The sequence below is a fragment of the Tursiops truncatus genome, chromosome 9 (genome assembly GCF_011762595.2).
Source record: "Tursiops truncatus isolate mTurTru1 chromosome 9, mTurTru1.mat.Y, whole genome shotgun sequence".
In the NCBI taxonomy this organism is placed as follows: Eukaryota; Metazoa; Chordata; class Mammalia; order Artiodactyla; family Delphinidae; genus Tursiops; species Tursiops truncatus.
Window position 1 is genome coordinate 21,365,301 of NC_047042.1, and position 22,549 is coordinate 21,387,849.

The following is a 22,549-nucleotide window of genomic DNA, read 5'->3' on the forward strand; positions in this document are numbered from 1 at the left end:
TCGTGCAAAGGCAGCTGTAAAATTGGCAACCTCAGCTCCCTGTCCTCAAAGCAGCTATTTTTATTAAAATCAACTAGAATGTTGCCAAGTTAACCTCATTGAAAATGCAGAACTCATCCAGAGCAAAAGGAATTTATTACAAATACAGGATTCTCCAGTTGGAAGCGCACAGTTCGCAGGCTCTGATACTGTTTCCTGAGTTTTGCAAAAGAATTATTTTCATCTTAAACCTGCCCTTTCATAAATGGTTGTTTTGTTACCCTTTAACTACAGAGCTGGTAGAGGCAGTACAAAAGTGATGCAAATTATAGCATGTTCTTGGGATTCCTACATTTTCTCAAAAAGTAACTAACAGCAATTTCATTAACCCGCATTTAGCTATCTTCCATCTAAATACTTTCAATCCAGCTAGGAAGATAGATAAAAATGTCTGTATTCTAGCATTTTTGGAATGGAATTCTGGGAATTAATAATTTTTAATGACAATTTCATTTTAAAAAATGTTTTCTGGGAAGTCTTTTGCCAGAAATTTAAAAAGCAAAGGAGAAAGGTTATTAGAGCACTGTCTTGAAAAGAGGTCCTGGAATTACCTGCATTGGAATCATCTGGTGGACTTATTAACAATGCATATTCTGGGAGTCTGGTAGTTCTCATAGAACTACCAAATCAGAATCTTTGAGGTGGAGCCGCAAAATCTCCATCTTTGGCTAGCACTCCAGGTGATTCTTATGCACACTGTAATTTGTTACTTGAGAACTACTCGAAACCATACATTGGAGCTAAAATCTTTACTGTGAATAGCTGTCTCAAGTTATCTCATCTATCAATGGACAAATTATCAAGGATGTGACATCTGTGAGGGCTTCAGAAATGAGCAGAGTCACAGGTGTAGAAAAGTGACATTTATATAGGGAAGAGTCAGAATGCAATGTGAAAGGAAAAAGTGGGAAAAAAGGTTAGAAATATAAACTAAAGCCAGATAATAGAGATCTTTGAACACAGTTGTAAGGAAGTCAAAATTATAATATCAATTCACATGTATTTTCTCTTTCTTCAGTGAAATTTAACTATATTTTATTGTATCAGAGCTACAAGTGTTAGCTAAATAATCTGATGAACCAATCTGCACTTAAAGCAAAGTTCAGAAAATTCTCCCAGGAAGCATATTTCATAGCAAGCTTCCAGAGTTTAAGTGCCTACTTAATGAAGGGAATTTCAAGGCGGAAAGGAGGAAGGATGGAGTTAAGCTGGGCAGTGGGCAAATGATTCCAGAGTGTTAAAGCTCTCTTTAAATAGTGTTTTCTGGATGATAGTACATCTGCCTAAGTGTAGAGCCATCTCTGATCTGAGAACTGAAACATTAATATCCTTGGGTCATGAAGTTTCTGCTCTTAAAGAAGATTCCCTTTTATTTCTTACTTTCATGTGGGGTAAACAGAAAATACTTTCCAATCATTTTCTTCACACTTAGGAACTCCTTAATGATTGATCCCTCTGAGCAGGGCTCTAATAATCTGATGAGATGAAGTCTATGAAGTTGGTGAAATTATAAATTGTCAGGAGAGCATGCTAGCTTTTATTTTCCTCCAATGTGACTTTTGTATAGTGTGATAGCACTTCATTATCGACTACCAGAAGGATGTAAAGTACTGCAGTATCTCATTCTGGTCCTCATTTACAGTCATGTCAATATCATCTAGGCTTTTCCCCTCAAATAAAGACTTGATGCCCATGGACAGAAAGGGGGTTATGACTATCCTGTTGTGAGGATAGTTGCACTGGGTTCAGTGCTTGCTGCTCCCATTTGAAAAATAAAGTCACTGTAAAGATGCTCTTTATAGACATGCCTCAGTTCAAAGTTTGTGTGTGCTGTGTGTGTGTGTGTGCGTGTGTGTGTGTATGAGAGTGTGTTGATGTCTCCGTTTTTATATACTAGCAACAAATTTGGGAGGTGACTAAGGAAAATAAACTTCCCTTCTTTTTACCCACATCTGCTTCTTCCAAATTCTTCCCCCCTTTTTGGAGGAAAGTCATTTCTAGGTCTCTAAGACATATTCACAAAAGCACACACACCTATGGATAATTATGAAGGGGCCATTACTAAGCCACCGCAGGGAGTCAAATTACCATTTCTATACCACACCACCATGGGTCTCAAATACCGGCTAATTTAGTAGAGAAGCATGTATTTCCTAGCTTTCCTGAGTTTCTATAAAGCATTTCATTACAGGATGATTGTTTTTTAGGTTGAGCTAGCATTAACGGTATGTCACTTTAATAGATTTTGACAGCTTGAGTCTCTTAGAGTTAACAGCATTTTTTGCTGATCTTCTGAAATGATGCTGAAGGAAAGTGGGTAGTAGTTACCTCCAGCAATTGTCGCAAACATCACATGAAGATACCGCACAGTATTTTTCAACAGTGGTTCTCACAAGCCTTGTAATTTGCATGCTTCTTCAAGATGCCTTAGAAAGGGAATATTTTTAATGCATTTAGGAGACAATGGACCAAGTGGCTTTTCCACTTCCCTTAAACTATATATTTTTAAACCTCAACAATTCCCTTTGAAAATAGGATTCAACACTGGGCAGGAGACTGTGTAAAATGGGACAGTTGAAGGATTTTTCACAATCTGCATACTATCCTCCCTCAAGTTTGAGGATGTGATTTCCTTTCACTTTCATTGCTAGAGTAGATTCAGACGCAGAATACCAGTTTTCTGCTTTTCTCCAAATCGTGGGGAGCACAAATGACAGGAAGGTAAGATGCTAATATTGTATAATCTTGTATTTCAATACTAGTTTCTTTAACAGGGACACATACACATATAGAGGCTACGTTTGCAAAGAAACTTCTAGCTGAGGAATGGAACACACATTTTCGAGGAACTTTGAATCATAATAATATAGTACTCTATGTATTTCTATGGATAACGTTAATGTGAGGATTATGAAAAGTGAGAGATTAAGTGGAGTCAGTGGCTATTCAAGTTGTATAACTGTCCTATTTAAAAATCCAGATGAAAACCTTAAAGCATGGTCTATCCAAAAGTCTTCTCTGATTTTAAACTAAGTCTATCTGGAGGACTGGAGCAAACCAGAAGTGAAATTTCATTCAACTTGGCAATTCTAGTTTAAATTCATATCAGAATGGCCTTGATGATGTGATAGGCTAACTTGCAATGATTAGAAATTTCTGGATATTTTGTAAGTTTAACCTTTGCCAAATTGACAAAAGCAGCACATTAAATAATATCTTATTTTTTGAGGAAACGTTCTTCTCATACAGAAAATGCTTCCCTTCAACAGGAAAAGCTGCTGACATTATGCCACACCATTGAAAAGTTATTCTTACTATCTTGTAACATTTCCTGATGGTCTACTTTGTCAGGGACTGTTGTAGAACTTTCACAGCTCACTTCATTTGATGCTAATGAGTCTCTGTGGCTCGTATTTTTAACTCCATTTTACAGATAGAGAAAGGAAGGTTGAGAGAAGATAGGTAATTTGTCCAAGGTTACACACCTAGTGCATGAAAGTGAAAGAGCTAGCATTAAACAGACATATCTGATTCCCAAGGCCAAAGTTTTTTTTATGGTCCAAAACCAGAGGCATACTAAACTTAAAACTTCGCTTTTGATACGGAGGTGCTTTATTTGACTCCCTTGGGGGGTAATCAGAGATCTTTTTCCCACCTCCATAGCCAGTGGTTTACAAACTGAGACCTTTATCTCCTATGTGAGAATAGTAATCACTGATTAAATGACTGTGTTGAATGCCTGGTACTTAGTAGGTATTATATTAAATTGCACATGCATAGAGATGATATAATCACTGGAAACATTTTCTCCTTACAAACCTGAATATCCAAATCACTTTAAAATCAAATTTGAGTATTTTTCTAGAATAAAGTCTTAAAATGGTGATTTATATAATCTACATATGAATATTAGGTCTTAGAGGTTATAAAGAATTAGGTTAATAAAAATGCTATCAAATGAGTAGAGTGTTTATTAGGAGAAAAACAAAATTGTCATATAGATCGTGCCACAGTCTATCCTCCATTCTACTTTTCCATCTACTCTATGTTTGTCCAGTTGGGGCGCAAACTCCATAATGGTTTCCTAGGTATATATACGGCTCGATTCAAACCCAATTTTAAGACAAATCCTCTTTTCCTTTCTCTCTTTTTTTTCTTTTTTTGTGGTATGCGGGCCTCTCACTGTTGTGGCCTTTCCCGTTGCAGAGCACAGGCTCCGGACGCACAGGCTCAGTGGCCATGGCTCACGGGCCCAGCCGCTCCGCGGCATGTGGGATCTTCCCCGACCGGGGCACGAACCCCGTGTCCCCTGCATCGGCAGGCAGACTCTCAACCACTGCGCCACCAGGGAAGCCCCTCCTTTCTCTTTTCACTGTTTTCTTTTCCTCTCTCCTTCCTACCTTTGTCTTGACACCAAGATCAAAATAATGTTTTCACTACTGCACAAATACTGATGACATTTCATCACCTGAAATCTGATTAGTAGAATGAGAAACTTTTATTATCAAATACACTCCTTTCCTTAGCTCCATTTTCTCTAAAAAACAGTAACAGACTTAAAACAATGACAAACACATTGAATTTAAAAAGTTCTCCAAAAAAGCCAATTCTGAATCTCAGTCTTTATCTGATACACTGTATTTTCATCCTGGGAAATACTAAGAAGAATAATAAGAGATTGAACTCAATAATATCTGATGGCATGAAACATAATAACCTTTTGAACAAGGTAAACAAGGCCCAGGTAAATATTCTAGAGTCCTCTGAGCAATTCAAGATGTATGTGGATGTTAAAGTTCCAACAGTGGTCATGTAGGTTCAGAATCAATAATATCATAGAGATTATTGAGTGTATTTTATGTATTTTTAAAAATTAACATTAGTTTTTAGAGGAATATAGACTGATTCCATTTTATACTATAGTCAATAAAATCCTCAGAATGATTACATTGTTTTCTGGAAGCTTTTGTCTTCCCTCTAGATCATCATTTCAAAAGGAAGAACTATTAAATGCAATGATTGGATACATTTAATGAGCAGCAGAAGCTTTTTTGTTCAAGACTTGCATTGTGCTACTATCTTTTCTATTTATACATTGGTAATCCACAGAAAAAATAACTGCCAGCCTCTACAGTGGGTTATCTGTTTCCTAAATAATATTCCTAAAATTTCATTAAGTATATGAACATATGAGTTTGCCATCATATTGTCTTTCATATGTTCAGAAAACATTTTTAAAAGCAGTTTTATCATAAATATTGTTTTGGATATTATGGTTATTTGTTGCATACTAATGTTTGGTCTAAAACACTTATTTTCTGTTTAGAGACTGCACTAGAATCCTGTGCAGAAAAAAACATATAAAAATATTCACTATATCTGCTGTTATTGTAATACAAATTACAGAGAGTAAGTCAAGACAAGATTTCACGACTCATCGGTATGTGCTGAGCCTCGAATGAGAAAGCATTAGGCTTCACCCAAAAAACGCCTTTTCTTTTCAATAAATTTCTCAAATATTTTGTCTTCTTTTAATAAATGAAAGTTCTAAATTTGTTGAAAATGGTAATTGGCGATTTACATAAAACTTAAGGAAATACAGCAACACAAGAAGCAACAGATTGTGTGTCTTATTTAGAATTTAAAAGCAAATTCAGCCCTTTACAAAGACTGGGGAAACCATGTATAGCCATGACATTTTTCACAGATGTGATTTTCAGTTTCAAAAGCTTGCTTTGAAAAAATCTATTATTTAAGATGACATAGCATTCACTGCCATTCAGGAAGCTGGTAGTAAACAAATAGGTTCTTGTTGCCGTTTTGTTTTTTGCCAAAGCAATAGCAGTCTCTTGTATGTCACTAACTAAACTGACTCCCAAACAAAGAACTAATTTAATGGGATTCCCAAAGCATGTCAACCCAGATTAATCCTGTGGCAGCTATTCTTTACGGAACATTCAGCCTCTGCAGAATGAATTTCTGGCTGAGAAACTTATAAAACAAATACTATTTGTACTATAAAACTTTTTTTTCAGCCAATGCCTGTTTATATATTGTGGAGGTAGTATGGGATAATGGCAATGGCTTTGCAGGGTCACAAAGCTATAAGACCTTGGGAATGTTAATTTGTCCAAGGGTGCCTTATATCTCACCTATAAAATGGGGGTACCTCAAATGCTTTACAGGGTGGTTATGATATAATACATGTAAAGTACGCACCAGGGCAAATTAGTTAAGAGCAAGGACCCTGGAGCCAGTGTATGTCCCATGAAAACATGAATCGTGTCAGTTTTGTTGACCCCTATATTCCTAGGGTTCAATAAAATAGTTCCTAGCACACAGTATGTGCCCAATAAATATGTGCTGAAAAAATGAAATCAAACATCCTGGCTTTGTCAATTCCTGGTTATATGACCAAGGGCAAGCTACTTACCTCTATAAGCCTCAGCAGCTATCTAAAGTGAGAATTAAATGAGCAAAGTGTAAATGCTTAACATACTAGCTATTACTGTTAAACAAGCTGAACACAGCATGAAAAAAGTAGGCACTCAATATGTGGTAACTATTATTACTAATTTGAATTTAAAATTAATATACTGTCTATTTTAAAAGATAATATTAATGAAAAGATAGTATGAGTTAAGGAAACTACTGGTTTTAAATAATGTTATGTATTTGAAAGCCTTTTTAAAATTGCTAAATATGTGACATTATAAATGCTTTAAAGCATGTTTGGAAGAGTACATTCACCTGCATTTAAAATTCTGTTGTTTAAAAATACTTTCTCAGATATTTACCTTTTCCCATTAAATATCACTGTAAGTGATAAAAGGAATCCGCTTTTATTATTCAGCAAAGGAAGTAGTTTTGAAGAGTGTGGGAAATACAGTTGGCCCACGTGTTCAGTATTGAGAACAATGACAAAAATTCCTCTCATATTCTAAATGCAGCACTTGTAAAGTACTGAGATATAAACTACTTTGCAATACTGAGTAAATCAGTAATTATTTTAAAACATTATTGCATGGAAGACAAAAAAATGAAATTACTTATTACCTTAACTCAAAACCCACCACATATATATATACACACACACACACACACATACACACATACATACATGTATGTATGTATGTATACATATGTGTGTGTATTTCAAAAATATATACGTAAATGAACACTTCAGCATAGGTAGAGTTCCCCTCTTCTACTCAGAAATGAGTATATATATATATATATATATATATATATATATATATAAAAATATAAATTTTTACACAGAACTGCAGGGTCCTTCTCCTTTATTTCACTTATTTTATATTTTATCATGATATTTGTTCCACTGGAAACAAGATTCAGTAAAGTGTAGTAAGGACGTGTTACCTACCAGGGGAGACTTCCATTACTCTAAGCAACTCTCGCAATATTCGTACCAGAGTAGTTTTCACTGGTATCATCAGCTCTCCTTACCTCACAAATCTCTAATTTTCTGTCTCTTCTACCTTTTCTTCTGCTTTACCTTCCTCTTAACTTACTCTACCTTCCCTTTTTATTTTCTTTTTTCACTATGATTTTGCTTCAGGACTGCAAACTTTTATGTTACAAATAATATTTGTTTTTTAAGTTTCTTGGCCAGAAATTCTGGGACATATCATGACTTAGTCCCTAAGAAACTCCTAATGCCCCATCATGGTCCCTCTCCTGTCCCTGCATCCTTCTCTACCAGATTGTTTCCAAGGGACTTTTATAGTATAGAGTTAATTTACATAATAATTCATTATGAATTCCACAGCAAAGATACCCACAGATTAATGACAGTGGGTTGAAATGTTGATTTTGTCAAATGTAGTTAGGAAGGAAAGATGTCCTCCCGAGCAAAGAGTGCCAGCAGTCAGGAGAAAATTAACTGAGGGAAAAGTACAGCAGAGTGAAATGCAGGTCAGTGAGAAAGGAAGAGGCAGCGCAGGTTGTGATGGTGTGAAAATGAGGGACCAGATGAAAAAGACACTGATTCCTCCTTGCTCTGTGACACCTGAGCTTATCACACTGAGTCGTGAGAGTCAAAGTAAACTTTTTGAAGGAAGAAAAGACAGATCTCAGATCTCAAGCTGGTCCTGGTGAAGGGTGGGCCAGGGGATGCCTCCGTTCTGTGAATGACTTCTTTAAGCAGGCATTTGCCACTGCCTCTTACATTGATCACCTTTCCATCACACGCTCACTTCAGCCCTTACTCCAGGCTTCTTCTCTCTCCCTGACCTCTGCATGAGTCTCCCTCAGCATTAGCATTCTCACTGCGAATCAAACTGTCTCTTTTTTTTTTTGTCTTAATTTTTCAGCTCAACATCTCTGCTAATACTACCAGTCTTCTCACTGGTCTTTGCAATGACAGTTCCTATATCTGGAGTGCTCTATCTACCTGTTACCTACTTTTCAAGTCTATGTTATTTTACCTTCCCTAGGATGCTTCCTTTTATTAAGTCTACGCTAAGCGTATCCTTCTCTGAATAGTATCACAAAACTCAAAAATCAATTGTTTACTAATTAACTATTCCTCTTATTCTCTCTTCCCCAACTTGACAATAAATTTAAGAGCAGGAACAAAATCTAATGAATCTTTGGATTCTGACACTGGATGACTGACTACAATATTAATAAGAGTCATTTTGGTCGATTCTCCCAAGTCCTGACAGAGCCTCATCATTTACTATAACATGAACACAACTTCTGTCTTACGAGAAGTCCTTTTTCTCCACAATCCCAAAATCTGACACAGTTAAAAGGGGAAAGTTTATATTATAATCATAAAAAAGGAGGTTTTTATAATCGCAATTGGAAACACTGTACGGACACAGTTTTTTCATCAACTTGCCATGCTGGTTTTCTTTTATTACTTCCACATGTCTTACTCCGCCTGTATTATATAATAAAAATGTGTATGTCATCAGTCTCCCTGTTCTGAACATCAGTTGTTCTGAACACCAATGCATGACCTCACATCTAGGGTTTATATTTTGACTTCTGGTCTGCAGTGGCGCTATGCTATGCTTATCAATAACAAAATTATGTTTTTGATATAAACACTTTCGAACATTTAAAAAATTCTATAAGACTTTCTCTTTTCCAATTAATTGATAAAAGATGTCTCTGGGTCATTGATTATAGCAATAAGAAATATGCAAGAGATTCTTATTCTTTTTTTCTTTTTTAAACTTATAAGATTTGTCAAAAGGTGAATGGTGGTAATATATTTTCTGCATTTCTCATCCATGTTGGAGTCAAGCAGAGCACCAAGTAATTACCTGGTTATGTATTTCCTTGGCCACATGTTACAAAGTTTTCATGTGAGAATTAAATATTGGCATGTGGTAACATTCCAATTTCACAATTGAGTTCTGCCTATGGAGATCTAAGTCACAAATCACTCCAGGTTGGGAAGGGGAATCTAGTTTTAATATTTTTCTCAATAGTCAGAGTTTACATATTTATATCTACTATCGGCACTGAAAACTTCAGATTCTATTAATTTTTCTCTTTGAGTCTTCTACAACTTTGAGGGAATAAGAGTTGTTGTTCATTTACAATATTTTTAGTTTTTATTCTTTCTAATGAACGTTTTGATTGTCTCATGCACATCAACAATTTAATTTTGAGCTAAGATCAACTTAGGAGTTTTAAAAAGTTGTTCTACTCCTAGAAGGTAAAGAAAAGGAAAGCTAGACAAGGTTGTTAATAAAATATATAAAAATTCAGTTTGGGAAAAAAAGTCCCTAAAGAAAGAAAAGATTAGATTGAGTATGTATCACTAGTGAGTTCAGAATTAGCATTTCATTTTCCTTGCCAAGTCATAAAAATGGTAAGCAACAAATAGAATGGAATTTAATAAAAATAAGTATGATGAGCTATACAAACACATGATTTGATTGACACCTGACCTCAGGGTCAAATGCTTAAAACACTCTCATTTGTGACTAGCAAGTATTTTGCTCTCAATAGTTGCATCCTATTAAACCACTGGACATGATGGTTGAGGTTTCCACCAATTTGAATTAAAAGATGGGGATTATCTCATTTGAACTACATGGAGGTCTTGGAAGGGTAGAGTAAGCATTTCCTCATGACAAATTCACTATTTCTAATTCAATAATAACATCACATGGAGATTTGCCTTTTTAGTCATGACTGCAACAAATTTTACAGTGGTATTGTTTAACTCATTCGTTGACTTATAGCTGTAAACTAGGATCTTTAATTGTATTAAGGTGCTATCCCCTTATTCTCTTACAAAGAAGGAAGCTAATATCACAATTGATGAAATTCAATACTTTGACCACATCTCCATTTACAACATCATTTATGTACTACTATGATCTTTGTGGAAATGTTCAGAGAAATGTGTGAAACTCACTCAATGAAGTAGACTTCACCCTTCTCTGTATAGGCCATTTCCCAGTTATCAGGCAATGGGTCTGATTCATCATGCTCTTCAGGTTTAGTTGGTTTTGCATCATCCATCTGTTCCTTCACCTCCTCGGGCTGACTATACACTGGTGCAGGATAAGGCTGGGAGGGTGTCTCCCCTGAGGCACCTGCACTCTTGTCTTCATGTTCACTGGATTCTATGAGAGAACAAGAGCATAGGGTTAGTCACTCGAGCCACTGTAACTTCTGAGTGAGTGCGGATTACGCTCATCAGGGAATGAGCTCTGTGAAGGCTAATAGGAAAAGCACAATTGTAACCAGCTCTGAAAATTATCAGTAGGCCTATTCGAGTTCCCTTTTCACTCATCATTCTCACCGATCCTTCAACGAATTATTGCTGATGACTAACTTGGACGACCATTTCACAATGCAGGTGTGGCAGACAGCGTAATGCTCCCTAAGGATGCCCATGCCCTACGCCCTGGAACATGTGATTTTTACCTTACATGGCAAAAGAAGATTTGCAGAACTGATTAAACTAAGGACCTTGCGATTGGGGGATTATCTTCAACTATTCAGGTGGGCTTATTTTAATGACAAGCGTCTTTACAAGTGTAAGAGGAAAGCAGAAGACGAGTGTGAGAGGGAGATGTGACTACTGAAGAATGGCAAAAGAGATGCACTGGTGCTGACTTTGAAGATAGAAAGGGAGCAAACACAAGCTAAGAAATGGGGGTAGCCTTTAGAAGCTGGCAAGGCAAAAGAATAGATTCTCTTCTAGAGCCTCTAGAAAAGAACAGTTTTTCAGACATCTTGATTTTAGCCCAGTGAGACCCAGGTCAGACCTCTAACCTACAGAGATGTATGATAAAAAATATGCATTGTTTTAAGCCACTAGGTGTGTGGTAATTTGTTACAGTAGCAATAGAAAACTAATGCAACAGAGCAAAAACTAAAAGAGATACATACCTTAAGAGAAATGATAAAAGGCTTGGAGGACAGACCCAAGGGTACCAACATGCAAATGGTATGAGCTCCAGAATGAGGAAAAGGGCCACAGGGAGAAGAAATAACAACTCAATAAAAATAGAATATAAGTTGCCTAAAATGAAGAAACACTTGAGTCTGAAGATTAAAATGGTTCACTGAATCTGAGGCCAAATTAATGAAGTATTTATTTCACCTAAACACATCTAGGTGAAATTTCCAAGCTCCAATGTTAAGAAACAACTTTACCAGCTTCCACATTGAAGAAAAGTACCCACAAAAAAGAGGAACAGAAGATCATCAGACGTTTCATCTATAATACCCTAAGCTCAAAGACAGTAAGGTGACATCTGTAGTAACTTGAGGAAAAGAAAAGTACAGCAACCCAAGAACTTAACTCTACCAAAATATTATTCATCTATCTAGGCAAAAGAAAGTCACTTTTAAACCTGCAAAAGTTCTGAATGAAATCTTACCTTTGGAAAGCTCAGGTTCAGAGAAATTTCCTACAAGGTAAGATGGTGATTGGGAGAGACATTCAAAGGGGAAATTTAGATTTAAGGTACTCCCTGGTTCATTCAGGGATTCAACACCACTATATTTAGGTTTTGGTCTCGGGTGTGGCAAGGTAATGGTAAGAAGAGGGAAACCACAGGAAAGATCAAGGGAGCCAAAAGCAGAGGGGGCCTATAACTACTTTAGTTTGGAACTTTGGGAGGAATGTTTCCTGCAGAGTGGCTCCAAATCTCCACTGGGGTGTCAGAGATAAATGGATGAACACACTTGGCAAATACTACTCCCAAGACTTCCCTGTGGCGTGCACATCACGCAGAAGTCCAAGTATGCTCTTCTGGAGACTTGGAAAGTAGCTAAGAATAGAGAACTGATCCGCCTGCACTGAGGGTCACTATGGCTTCTTCACAGCAGAAGGCGTGGTGGGGACAGCTTAACCCAGAAACTGGAAGGAGACACTACTGACATACAATGTTAATGTGATGGTGAGGCAGCCTTCTTGGAAATATGAAATTCCACAATTGTTTGGGAACCTAATCCATAGCTATTAACATTAAAAAATATATACAAATACATATATGCTTCGACTCAGTAATCCCAGTTTGAGAGTATAACCTCTAGGAATAAAGGTGGTGGTGTATAAAAACACCTATATGATAATATTTACCGTAGCACTGTTTGTAGTAGCAAAGACCTGGAAACGATTTGGATGCCTATCAATGAGGGTATGATTAAACAAATTGTGGTTATCATTACCATGGAAAACTATGTAGTGTAAAGACCTGCTGACCTGGAAAAGGTGCTAATCATTACTATTCAAAGAGTAATCCAAATTGAAGAGTAATACGTGTACACTGTTAATTCTATTTTAAAAAAAAAAGCAAACAGCAAGCTAGATATATGCATATAATTTTGTTTACAACTATATGAACAAAAAAACAAGATGGAAAGATGTACAACAGATGGTTAACTTTGATTAAACAAAAACAGTAAATTTGTATGGGTGTGGGAGTTTTTTTACATATCTTTGCATTAGTTGGCTATTATATTTATAAGTTTAAAAATAATAAAGGTAATTTAAAATGAGTAAATTAAAGTAGAATGTACTTTTTGTCTTAATCAATGGCTTGGATTAATTTTTTTCCCCATATGTGTCAGTCTCAGAGAGCAAAATGAAAGCATCTTTAGGAATTAGGACAAGAACACTTTACAAGCTTTTGTTGTTTTGCCCTTAAACCAAGAAGATTTTATTAAAATAATATGGTCCTTAGTGATGTAGTCTCCCAGCTGATTCTTCATACAGATTTAACCTTTGTAAATTGTGCAGGAAAGAAACAGCAAGAGAAGGTACCATTGCTCTTTTTAGATTCTCCTTGCTGTACCTTATTACCGCATGTAATTACCAATACGTGAAGCGTACTGTTCTCAGGTATTTCCAAATGTCATGTTGCATTTGAAAAGTTGAAAAGCAAGGTCATGATCTGAACACATTCATTTATTCCATATTCACCTAATCAGTATTTATTAAACACTCAATTGGCGTCAGGCACCGAGGACAGAAGAGCAAACAAGAGAGGCATGATCCTTGCTCTCACGGAACTCAAAGTATTTCAAGATGTGTAGTCTTTAAACAATTTTAAGTGCGATGAATACTATCAAAGGGAAAGATGAGATCTTACGCATACACATTCCTCATGAAGAATCAAGGAAAGCCCTTTTTCCAACATGCTATCAAATCTGAGACTAGAAAAAGGAGTCAAGTGACTTCTTTCAGAGGAAAGTAAGGGAGAAAGAAATACATAAAAAAGGAATAGATTAGGCCTTAGAAAGCATGCTCAGAATTTGGGACTGTATCCTGAGAGTAACGAGAAGGTACTGATGTGTCTTAATCAAGGGGATGACACAAGTAGGTTTTTATTCTCCGCAAAGACCCTCTTAGCTATTCTGGGGGTTTGAGGGTGTTAAGAGTAGATATTTACAGACCATTGGGGAGTTATTTTTGTGTTTGAGACAGAGACGTTGGTGGCATGGGCATGGCTTCTTTTTATGAACTGAAAAAAAGTGTAGAATACGGATTTGGTATGATATTTTAAAAAAGGTACAGATAAGGACAAATGAGAAGTCATGGTAAACCCAGTGGGGGGCAAAGCAATTCACTGAGCTAGGCACCATGACAGGAGGAGCAGGACTCTGTCAGGAGTGGGAAAGATAATGGCTGTAATTTTAGGCACAACAGATGGAAGTCCATGCCAAACTCACAATGGAGATGTCAAGTCAATGAGTTCTTGGCTGGAGGGAATCAGCTTGAAAGACTACAGCATACGGATAGATTGTATTATAATTTAAACCACAGGAGTGAATGAAATTGCCTAGAGAGACAGTGCAGCAAGTGGAAACAAGAATACCTAGAGCAGCTGTCTGAGGAACTCCAACATTTAAGTCATAGAGAGAATGACGAGGGAAGAGCAACCAGGGAAGTAACAGAAAAACCAGTTGATCTTTATGTCACAGAAGCCAAGCAAAGGTGTATGAGGAGGAAACACTTAACTGTGGCCAAAACTTCTAAACAGTCCATCAGCAAGATTAGGATGTAAAATCTAATGAAATTCAAGATATGGAGGACACTGGGGATGTTAGCTACCAGCTGTGGTACTAGTTGCAGTGGAGTGGTGGATGGGAAGGCCAAGCTGGAATGGATTAAATGAATGCATAAAGAGAAAATATAGAATATGCTAACAGAGAAAGTCAAAGATTAGCTATGAACAAATAAACTTTTTTCTTCATCTAAATAACTATTATATTTTCAAGAGAAATGTGAGACATCTCCTGAAAAAAAAAAGTCTAGAGTCTTTGGAGATGTCTATAGCTATATTTATAACTATTGACGTGCTAGAGATTACTGAGCCATGTTCTCCCAGTTTATCTAGCTCATTTATTCATTCATTCCTTTATTCTTATCTAATCAATCAATTGTTACATTAGCAAACATGAATTTATACCTACAATGTGCAAGATACTTGACAACAGCTTAATGGGGGAGAGAAAAAGAACTTTTTATCAGGCTACTGAGAATTGGGTTGAAATTGAATTGAAATTGAAATTGAAATTTTAAAAATCAGATATGTTGGGTATTATATAAGTAACTGAGAAAGTACCCGTTAAGAACAGAATGGACTTTTTAAAAAATAGGCTTTATATTTTAGATCAATTTTAAGTTCACAGCAAAATTAAGAGAAAGGTACAGAAATTTCCTATGTACTCCCTGTCCCCACAAATGCATTGTCTCCCCCATTACGAACATCCTCCATCAGCGTGGTGCATTTATTACAACTGATGAACTTACAGTGACACATCATTATCACCCAAATCCATAGTTTACATCAGGGTTCACTCTCGGTGTTGTATGTTTTATGGGTTTCAACAAATGTATAATGACACACATCCACCACTGTAATATACACAGTAGTTTCACTGCCTTAAAAGTCCTCTGTGCTCTGCTTTTCATCCCTCTCTCTCCTCTAACTCTTGGAAACCACTGATGTTTTTACTGTCTCCATAGTTTTGCCTTTTCCAGAGTGTCATATAGTATAGAGAGTCTTTTCAGATTTGCTTCTTTCATTTAGTAATACACATTTAAGTTTGCTTGATGTCTTTTTTTGCAGGGCTCTCACTGCTGTGGCCTCTCCCATTGCACAGCACAGGCTCCGGATGCGCAGGCTCAGTGGCCATGGCTCACGGGCCCAGCTGCTCCGCGGCATGTGGGATCTTCCCAGACTGGGGCACAAACCCGTGTCCCCTGCCTCGGCAGGCGGACCCCCAACCACTGTGCCACCAGGGAAGCCCTGCGTGATGTCTTTTAATAGCTTTATAGCTCATTTATTTGCAGCACTGTATAATAATCCATTGTCTGGATGTACCACCAAAACATACTTTTAGTAATTAAGGATAGGAAAGAACAGATTTTACCGACCAGCCAAGGTGCACGCGTAGCCATTCCTGCTAGCACTCCCCTCCCCCCATGGAGTTCAGCTTAAAGTTACATGCATGCAAATGTGCCCTAACACAGATCTCATATATGTCAGATCTGCAGTTTGAGAAACCTTAGACTGTTTAAATTCTGACTAGAGAAAGAGCCAAATAACCCCAAGCACGTTTTACTTTTATAGTGGTTTGAAGGTATTTCTTGATTAAGCAGTGGTCATGTAGAATTGCCCTTTTTAACTTCTAAGACACATTTCTCAGCATGGTTTTATTGTTAAATCCAAACATGAATTTTGTGATATGTAAATTAATTTCCCCCCAAGACGCTTGCTGCTTAAGTGAAAAGACTTTATCAAACACTGGCATGTTTTGAGCATTCCATTTTGCATTTCTCGGTCCCCTAGATGCCTTACAAACCAGAGCAAGGGGTTTATTTTTGCCATAACAATAGAAACAAAAAATATTTCAATAAAGAAGGAACACCTATTTATAAAGAATGATAATCATAAAGAAAAATTTCCCTTTGACCAGGACTGTTGTATTTCCTAGAAATTTATAGAAACATTGAGAAACAGAATAGGCATTGGTAATATACAGTCTTATAAGCAATGGCCTATAAAAACATGTTTTATGTACACTTTTATTGCTGTGAAGAATTAAGAAATATAGTTTCTTTCATCTTTCCTACCCTAAAGTTTTGTTGGATTCAGCAAATAATTTCCTTCTTCCCATAAGAAATTCAGAAAAACTCAAAGATCTGTATATAGTACAGGGACTGAAAACCATTTAATGGGAAGAGAGGTAAATACATGCATTTTTGCATTTAGTACAGTCTGCATAAATTCTACAGTTCTGGTCCAGTCTCAGGTTTTGATATTACAGTGTGTATAGTAGCCATTCCCCTTACTTACACGTTTATTACCCTAGCAGTGTCTAACACATTGCCTTTTGGATACAAGACTAAGGATAAATCAGAAATACCATGGTTTTGAATGTCCCTACTGAGTTTTATTAAAGAATAATCAGAAACCAAGATAAAACCATTTCAAGAAGAAGATTGCCTATTTTATACCTTAATCATATTTTCATTTGATACAGTCTATGCTTACAGTTAATGTTCAGCTTTCTGTAATTGCCATCCTTTGAAATGAGGGAAAATAACATCTTAAAGCCAGATAGGAAATTGTTGATTTTACTTCTCTGAACAGTCATAAAATTTAAATTTCCAAAATTTATTTTACCCTGTAAGGGAGCTCTGCAACTTATATTTTTAATGGCTCGGTGACAAATTTTAATAAATCTCATGTCTTTATGTTATTTCTCCTGTCTTCATGTTATTTCTTTGGAAATAAGCATGGCTAGAGAACATTTAACGGGGGGAAAAAAAGATTGAGGAACATATTTATAGCTTATAAGGAAAGAGAATAGGAATAATTTGAGATTAATTTTTTTTTCTTTTTGCTTAGCCATTCTCAATAGCAACAAACATACTCCACAAGAAGCAGTAGAACATAATTGCTAAGGCTGGTGTGAGACTGCCTGGGTTTGAATCTGTCCTTCATGGTGTGCTGTTGGGCAAGTTATTTAACTCACTCTGTGCATGCCTCAATTTCCTTAAATGTACAATGGAACAACATTACTTCCCTATAAGGGTTAGATGAGACATGTATAAAATTGCTTAGAACAGTCAACTACCAGAACATAGTAGATATTCAGGAAATGCTATATACTTTTATCAGTGAGTTCTACCACCTAGAACACTAAATAAATTGTGTAGTTAAATCAGCCAAGCAACCTAAATGATTTCTCCCCACTGAAACAAAAAGTATGTGGTCAATTTCAAATGATTTTTAAGATGTTAGGTGTTTTCTCTTAGAGGAAAACATAGGAAGAACACTCTTTGACATAAACCACAGCAAGATCTTTTTTGACCCACCTCCTAGAGTAATGGAGGTAATGGGACCTAATGAAACTTAAATGCTTTTGCACAGCCAAGGAAATTATAACAAGACAAAAGACAACCCTCAGAATGGGAGAAAAATATTTGCAAACGAAGCAACAGACAAAGGATAAATCTCCAAAATATATAAACAGCTCATGCAGCTCAATATTAAAAAAAACAACCTAACCAAAAAAATGGGCAGAAGATCTAAATAGGCATCTCTCCAAAGAAGACATACAGATGGCCAAGAGGCACATGAAAAGCTGCTCAACATCACTAATTATTAGAGAAATGCAAATCAAAACTGCAATGAGGTATCACCTCACACTGGTTAGAATGGGCATCATCAGAAAATCTGCAAACAACAAATGCTGGAGAGGGTGTGGAGAAAACAGAACCCTCTTGCACTACTGGTGGGAATGCAAATTGATACAGCCACTATGGGGAACAGTATGGACGTTCCTTAAAAAAACTAAAAATAGAATTACCCTATGACTCCGCAATCCCACTACTGGGCATATGCCCAGAGAAAACCATAATTCAAAAAGACATATGCACCCCATTGTTCATTGCAGCACTATTTACAACAGTCAGGTCATGCAAGCAACCTAAATGCCCATCGACAGATGAATGGATAAAGAAGATGTGGTACATATATACAATGGAATATTACTCAGCCATAAAAAGGAATGAAATTGGGTCATTTGTAGAGATGTGGATGGACCTACAGTCTGTCATACAGAGTGAAGTAAGCCACAAAGAGAAAAACAAATATCATATATTAACGCATATACGTGGAATCTAGAAAAATGGTACAGATGAACTGGTTTGAAAGGCAGAAATGGAGACACAGATGTAGAGAACAAATGTATGGACACCAAGGGGAGAAAATGGGGCAGGGGTGGTGGTGGTGGGATGAATTGGGAGATTGGGATTGACATGTATACACTAATATGTATAAAATGGATAACTAATAAGAAAAAGAAAGATATTAGGTGTTTTCAAAAAACAGTGCAATTTCTAAAGAAAAAAAAGGAAACACACAAAGCTAACGTTTCTTCTTTAAAAGGTCTTTGCACAAATTGAGTTTTTCTTCCTCAGTTGAAACATGTTGTGGTGTTAAGTGATTTAAAGGAGGGAAAATAATCCTCAGAAACCACAAATTTTTTCTAAGTTCTGTATGTTTTCCTACAGAGTTCTGCATTTGATTTTGCTGGGTACCAGGGGCTGCTACTGAGCCATGAACTTGGCATCACTCCGGTACCTTTGAGCGTACTGATTTATATCAGAATCAGAGACATAGCTCCCCGATTTTATATTAGCCCAAAGCTTAGTCTCCTCATATAGCGTCAGGGCAAGCTTGGCTTTTAAGTCTAACAATAGACTGCTCCACACTCTTGTTTCTGCTCATTTGTAGTAGTGACCATGGTGGTGGAAGTGGTGGGGCTTGAAGATTTCCTTTGCTTTCTTGCAAACTCAACAATCTCATCAAAAAGTATGTTTGTTAGGTTGATATAAAGTCTTACTGTATTGTAGTCAGAGGTGGGAAGGAGTGGAGGCTGTCACAGCTGCTGTTTGTTTCACTACTAGAAGCTGAATTTCTTGGAATTTGAACTTTAGGCTCTTGTAAATGAATCAAGCTTGAGTGATTACTTCAGGCTTGATCTTGGACAGGAGAAAAATATCATTCTAACTGATTTTTGATATGGCCATACTATAGATCATATTCTATAGTGAAAATTGAGGACATTCTGCCTTCAGAAAGGAAGCTGTCATGCAGTGGCCACCTGCGTTCTATGTAGCCAGTTGACTGGAAGAAGTCAACATCGTAGGTCACTGCTCAAAGAGTGCTCTTATCAATTCTCCTTGCTTCCCCTAACCTTCTCAAATGAGAAGAATTATACTATGGGGGCCAAAATATTTGCATCTTAGTGATTAGTGAATATTTGCTCATGACTTAGAAAAAATATAATTACTTTTTTTTTTTTTTTTTTTGCGGTACGCGGGCCTCTCGCGAAGCACAGGCTCCGGACGCGCAGGCTCAGAAGCCATGGCTCACGGGCCCAGCCGCTCCGCGGCATGTGGGATCTTCCTGGACCGGGGCACGAACCTGCGTCCCCTGCATCGGCAGGCGGACTCTCAACCACTGCGCCACCAGGGAAGCCCTAATTACTTTTTTTTGATGTAGTAAAACATGCACTTGGACAAAATCCAAAAGTACAAAGAAGAAATACAGCGCAAAGTAGTTTTCCTCCTGCTTCTACTCCCACTGCTCTAGCAATGCAGTTAGCAAAGATGATTATATTTTCTGCTCCTTCTGAGATGTTTCTATGCATGCTGATAACTGACTTGTAGCTGGTATTTTCTGACTCCTTACTTCTCCTAAAGTTTTTCTAAGTTTTTAAAAAATGCACTATGATTTCTTTTTATATACAGTATGCGAATGAGGAGGGGTGGCCCTTAAACACTGTGGAAAATAAAAAATATATATAATTTTTTTTCCTGAGATGTTAACTAATGTTTCCTTTTAATATTTGCGACCATGAAAGAAACACAAGAATTAGGGAAAGTTAGGGTGATGATTAACTATGCTGCTGAGTTTTGAGATGATATATCAATTGGGAGAGCAGGAATTCCCAATCCTGTAAAGAGATTACTTTTTATCTGTAATATTTGTAACGAAATTGGATCTCATCTATTTAGGAGGCTAACCAGGGAAATATGAATTATTAAGAAAGCATAGTCGATACCTCAAGGTTATTTTCATCTATATCTAAAACCCACAATTGGTTACAAGTTCTTTGGAATATTAAAAGAACAATATGAGGAATTATAAGAATAGAAAAACGCAAGGTCTGTGAGTGGAAGATGACAGGAAAGAAATCCTGAGACATAAAAAACTAAACTGGAAAGAATTACTAAAAAGATTAGTAGAGGGAATTATTTTCCATTGACAGGGGAGAAGAAGTGCTGCCTTCATTAGCATATTTTCTTCTATTAATTTTAATAAAAGCAGACTGATACAGAGTGGAGCAAGTCAGAAAGAGAGAACCAAATACCGTATTCTAACGCATATAAATGGAATCTAAAAAAAAAAAAAAGTGGTACTGATGAACCTAGTTGCAGGGCAGGAATGAAGATGTAGACATAGAGAATGGACTTGAGGACACGGGGTGGGAGGGGGAAGCTGGGGCGAAGTGAGAGTAGCACCGACATATATATACTACCGAATGTAAAATAGCTAGTGGGAAGCCACAGCATAGCACAGGGAGATCAGCTTGGTGCTTTGCGATGAACTAGAGGGGTGGGATAGGGAGTATGGGAGGGAGGCTCAAGAGGGAGGGGATATGGGGACATGTGTATGCATATGGCTGATTCACTTTGGTGTAAAACAGAAACTAACAGTATTGTGAAGGAATTATACTCCAATAAAGATCTATTAAAAAAAATAAAAGCAGACTGGAATAATGGAAATAAAATGAACCCTCACATCTTTGAAATTGTATGTGTTATGTGGTTTTCATAATATAATGAATTCTGAAGATATTTATCATACAGAAACAAGTTCCCCAAATCTTCAACTAACTTTGGGGTTAGAGAAATTGATAACGAGTATTGAAAATATTCAAAGACCAAAGCAAGGTATAAAATGAAATATAGGACACGTATGTACAATAATTCTTAGATCTCACTTTCAGAATTCTGTAAAAAATCAGGAGATTAGTACTACATGAAACATAACATCACCTTCTGAAGTTTTAGGAACATCAAAGGCACTGAAAGAGAAAAGGAAGAAGGCTTTATTTAACCTTGATCTTGATCATTCAAGTGCCATTCTTTGGGGCCAAATTGGAGTCAAGGTATTTTTTGATGAGAGTAAGAAGTCAATTAGGAAGTAAAAGATAAAGGTGCTATCCCCTTATCTCTGAGTGCCCAGAGAGACCTTATCCAGAGACCTTCCCTCTTCAGAGCCAAAGACCAGCCCTCAGCCAGAAATAACTTGAGCAATTTTTGTCTGACAATAAAGTAGCTAAGATTTCACACTGAAATTATAATCACATCCATTAGGAGAAATATGTGATAAGAAAATGGGCTACAGGGTGAATATCAGGCCTAGAGAGAATGGATGGCCATGACTAGAAATAAGCTTCAACTCTAACAATGCCTGGAGAACCTGAAGACACAAACATTTCTGTATGTGCTCTACAAACCCCGGTGTGAGCCTGGTTGCTTTTGCTGTGCCTTCTTCCTTCATGTATAAATCTCTGTCTCATATACATCATATAAACACTCAGAGAAGCAGAAAAAAACTCTCCACAAAAGGTTGAATGCAAGATTCCAAAAATGTTGCATCAATCTGAGGGCACAAAGAGGTTCAAATAGTGCTTCGCTTTCAGATTTATCACAAAGTGAGTCTGCCTTGATTTAAAAAGACATCCCTGAGGGTTTCCCTGGTGGCGCAGTGGTTGAGAGTCTGCCTGCCTATGCAGGGGACACGGGTTCATACCCCAGTCCGGGAGGATCCCACATGCCGTGGAGCTGCTGGGCCCGTGAGCCATGGCCGCTGAGCCTGTGCATCTGGAGCCTGTGCTCTGCAACGGGAGAGGCCACGGCGGTGAGAGCCCCGTGTACCGCAAAAAAAAAAAAAAAAGAAAGACATCCCTGAAA

At 37.1% G+C, this 22,549-nt stretch overlaps 1 protein-coding gene across 1 annotated transcript in view; it reads right to left on the minus strand.

The window, feature by feature from the left end:
* The window catches only part of MAGI2 (membrane associated guanylate kinase, WW and PDZ domain containing 2), a 1,339,714-nt gene that overhangs the window by 478,186 nt on the left and 838,979 nt on the right, over window positions 1–22,549 (minus strand). The window contains exon 5 of the mRNA XM_033862934.2: window positions 10,445–10,655. Within this exon, the coding sequence (XP_033718825.2) occupies window positions 10,445–10,655 (211 nt within the window). The remainder of the gene's footprint in view (window positions 1–10,444; window positions 10,656–22,549) is intronic.